The sequence below is a fragment of the Pteropus medius genome, unplaced genomic scaffold (assembly GCF_902729225.1).
Source record: "Pteropus medius unplaced genomic scaffold, Ma_sr-lr_union100, whole genome shotgun sequence".
In the NCBI taxonomy this organism is placed as follows: Eukaryota; Metazoa; Chordata; class Mammalia; order Chiroptera; family Pteropodidae; genus Pteropus; species Pteropus medius.
The window spans coordinates 356999-360351 of NW_024340647.1; the positions used below are offsets into that span (position 1 = coordinate 356999).

The window sequence follows — 3353 nt, forward strand, 5'->3', positions numbered from 1 at the left end:
ACCTCATTGCAGAACCATATTTTACTTACATCTTCCTCTGGTTTGGGCTATTTACATTGTTTTTAATATTTTATTAAAAATGATTAATTGGATATTTGTGTTTATTACATCTTCATGAATTACCTTCTTAATACAGATTCCTAATTTTGAAATTAGAGAGCTAAAGGGACTGAATATTTGCAAATTGACTTTCAGAGTTTAAAATAATTTATACAATCACAGGCACTATGATAAGAATTCTTATTTCTTTACACTGTTATCCACAATGAGTAATATTTTTTGTAGCAATAACCGATTTAAATGTTGGGGTATCTTAACGGTATTCAAATATTTCTTTAAAATATTTGTTTTAAATATAACTGAGGCTTTTTGGCTAATATATTAGATTCTTAGGGCTACCCAAAGTACTCAAACCTAGATGACTTAAAACAATAGAAATGTATCGTCTAAGAGTTCTGGAGTCTAGAAGTCTGAAATCAAGGTTTTGTCAAGACCATGTTCTCTCTGATAGCTTTGTGGAGAATGCTTCTTTGCCTCTTCTAACATCTGGTGTTTTCCAACAATCATTGGCATTTCTGAGCTTTATTCCAATGTAGATGCATTATTCCAGTAACATGACCATCTTCTTCCTGTCTTCACATTGTCTTATTTCTATGCATGTCTGTGTCCAAATTTCCCCCCTTTACAAGGACATCAGTCATTGAATTTGAGCCTACCCTAATGTCCTCCATTTTACTTTGATTACCTCTGTAAAGACCCTATTTCCAAATAAAATCACATTCTGAGGTATTAGATGTTAGAAATTCAACATATCTTTTTCTTAGGGGAGGGCACAATTTAAACCATAACAACTACTACATCTTTTTGTTCATTATATTTATATTCTTAATCAGGGGTCCCCAACCCCGCAAGCTGCATACAGTACTGGTCTGTGGCCTGTTAGCAACCAGGCCACACAGCAGGAGGTGGGCAAGTAAACAAAGCTTAATCTGTATTTGCAGCCATTCTCCAGCACTAACATCACTGCCTCAGCTCCACTTCAGATCATCAGGCATTAGATTCTCATATGAGCACTGACTGGTCCCTGGTGACAAAACGTTGGGACCACTGTTTTTGATCATTTTTCCATTAAGAGAGTTTTACAGGTTTATTTAATTTTTAAATTTTTTTTTCTATTTAAGAATATCATATATTATTATATACATAGTAAATATTTTCATTTGTTATTTGTTATAAATTTTATCTGCCATTTTTAAAAGCTTTTATACATTATTCATTACATTATTTTTATCTTTTTATTTTACTTTTCCAGGCTAAATAGTATGTTAAAAAGCATTTCCCTAAATTAAGAGTAGAAATATTGTTTTATATTAAACTCTTATCCTTTTTGAAATTTATTTTGGTTAGCTGTATGAAGAAAGTATCTATCTTCCTCTTTTCTTTCCTTCCTCGCTCCTTTTCTCTCTTTCTTCTTTATAACAAGTAATTTTTGTAAAATGTTTTAAACTTTTCTGCTGACCTAGAAGTAGAGGCTACTTCTTGGAAATACAATTCTCTAGCTGTTTGTGCATACACACACAGTTTGTGCACACACAGACAACACATGGGAGAGCAATGTTAAAGTACTGAGGGTTGATAGATACCCCAAGGCAAGAGTATTGGAGAAAATATGTAGTAATCATCTCCTGATTCAGGCCTGAAGAGATACTATAATTTTTTTTTTAATTACTCAAAACCTCATTTTCCCTGGGTCCAATTTATTTACAAAGTATGGTCTTCTTGAGGGCTGACTTTACTTCACGGTTTCTCAGACAGTAAATGATGGAGTTGAGGAGTGGGACAGTGACAGTGTAGAGAAGAGATACCACTTTGTTGGAATTGTAGGTATACATAAGCTTGGGGTGAGCATAAGTGAAAAGTGTCGTGGAATAGAAGAGAATTACAATTGTCAGGTGAGAGGCACAGGTGGAAAAAGCTTTTTGGCGGCCATGAGAAGAAGGGATCCTGATAATGGTTGTGATAATAATGACATAAGATGCCACCACTGCACAAAGGGGAACAGCAATGACCATGAGGGCCAAGAAGAAGTCCACCAGCTCAGCTTGTGAGGAATCTTCACAGGAGACATTGAGGAGTGAGAGATATCGCAAAAGTAGTGATTGATACGTGGCGTGCCACAGTAGTGAAGTTGGGCTATAAAAACCATGTTAATCATGGCAGTCATGAGTCCACAGAACCAGCATCCTTCAGCCAATGTACCACAAAGCTGGTTGGTCATGATGACTGAGTAGCGTAGTGGATTACAAAGATCAACTTTAAGTTGATCTTTACTTCTTTGTGACCATGGTATATATGTACCATGTTCACTACCCAACTTTACTTTTTTGTGACCATGGTATATATGTACCATGTTCACTACCTAACTACAACTATACTACTTATCATAGGCTCAAAGAAGACAAACTGTTTTTTAAAAATAAATAAAATAAAAACTCTGAAGAATCAATTATTTAAATAAAAAATATTCTCTTTATAATAATAAATTAAGAACTGGCCAAGATTTTATTTTATTTTTTTCACTCAGCCATAAAAAAAAAAACAAAACAAAACTAAAATCTTGCCATTGTAAAATGTGGATGGCCCTAGAGGATATTGTGCTGAGTGGAGTCAGACAGAAAAAGACAAATGCCATATGATTTCACTTACATGTGGAATCTAAAGAATAAAACAAACAACATAGAAACAAACTCATAGATCCAAAGAACATTTTGATGGCTGGTAGATGGGAGAGAGATTAGGGAGTGGGTGAAAAAAAGGAAATCATTAAGAAATATAAATTAGTAGTTACAAAATGATCATGAAGATGTAAAGTATAGCATAAAGAATATAGTTAATAATATTGTAATAACTATATATGGTGTCAATAGGTACTAGATTTGTTGGGGTGATCATTGTTTTATTTACATAAATGTCTAATCACCATGATGTGCTCTTGAAACTAATATAAAATCATATGCCAATTGTAATTAAAAATAAAAATAATATTTAAAAAAGAAATATAAATTGATAGTTACAAAATAGTCATGGGGATGTATAGTATAAGGAATATAGTCAATAATATTGTAATAACTATGTGACAGATGGGTACTAGATTTATTAAGGTGATCACTTCACAAGTTATATAAATGTCTAATCACTGTTGTACACCTGAAACTACATAGTATTGTATATCAGCTGTAATTGAAAAATTTTTAAAAAAATTATTTTAAAAAAGTTGGCAAATTCCCCTTTTTGCAATATCTGAGAATTTTCCTCCAACTCACCATTTTCTCAGTGATGTAACTATGACTCTT

General features: G+C 32.9%; 1 protein-coding gene across 1 annotated transcript; it reads right to left on the reverse strand.

Annotated features, from left to right (window-relative positions):
- Positions 1 to 1757: 1757 nt before the first annotated feature.
- LOC120602442 (olfactory receptor 6Y1-like) lies at positions 1758 to 2410 on the reverse strand. The gene is given in 2 exon segments (XM_039862779.1): positions 1758 to 2137; positions 2140 to 2410. Coding segments are annotated over 2 exon segments (651 nt in total).
- Positions 2411 to 3353: the final 943 nt, after the last annotated feature.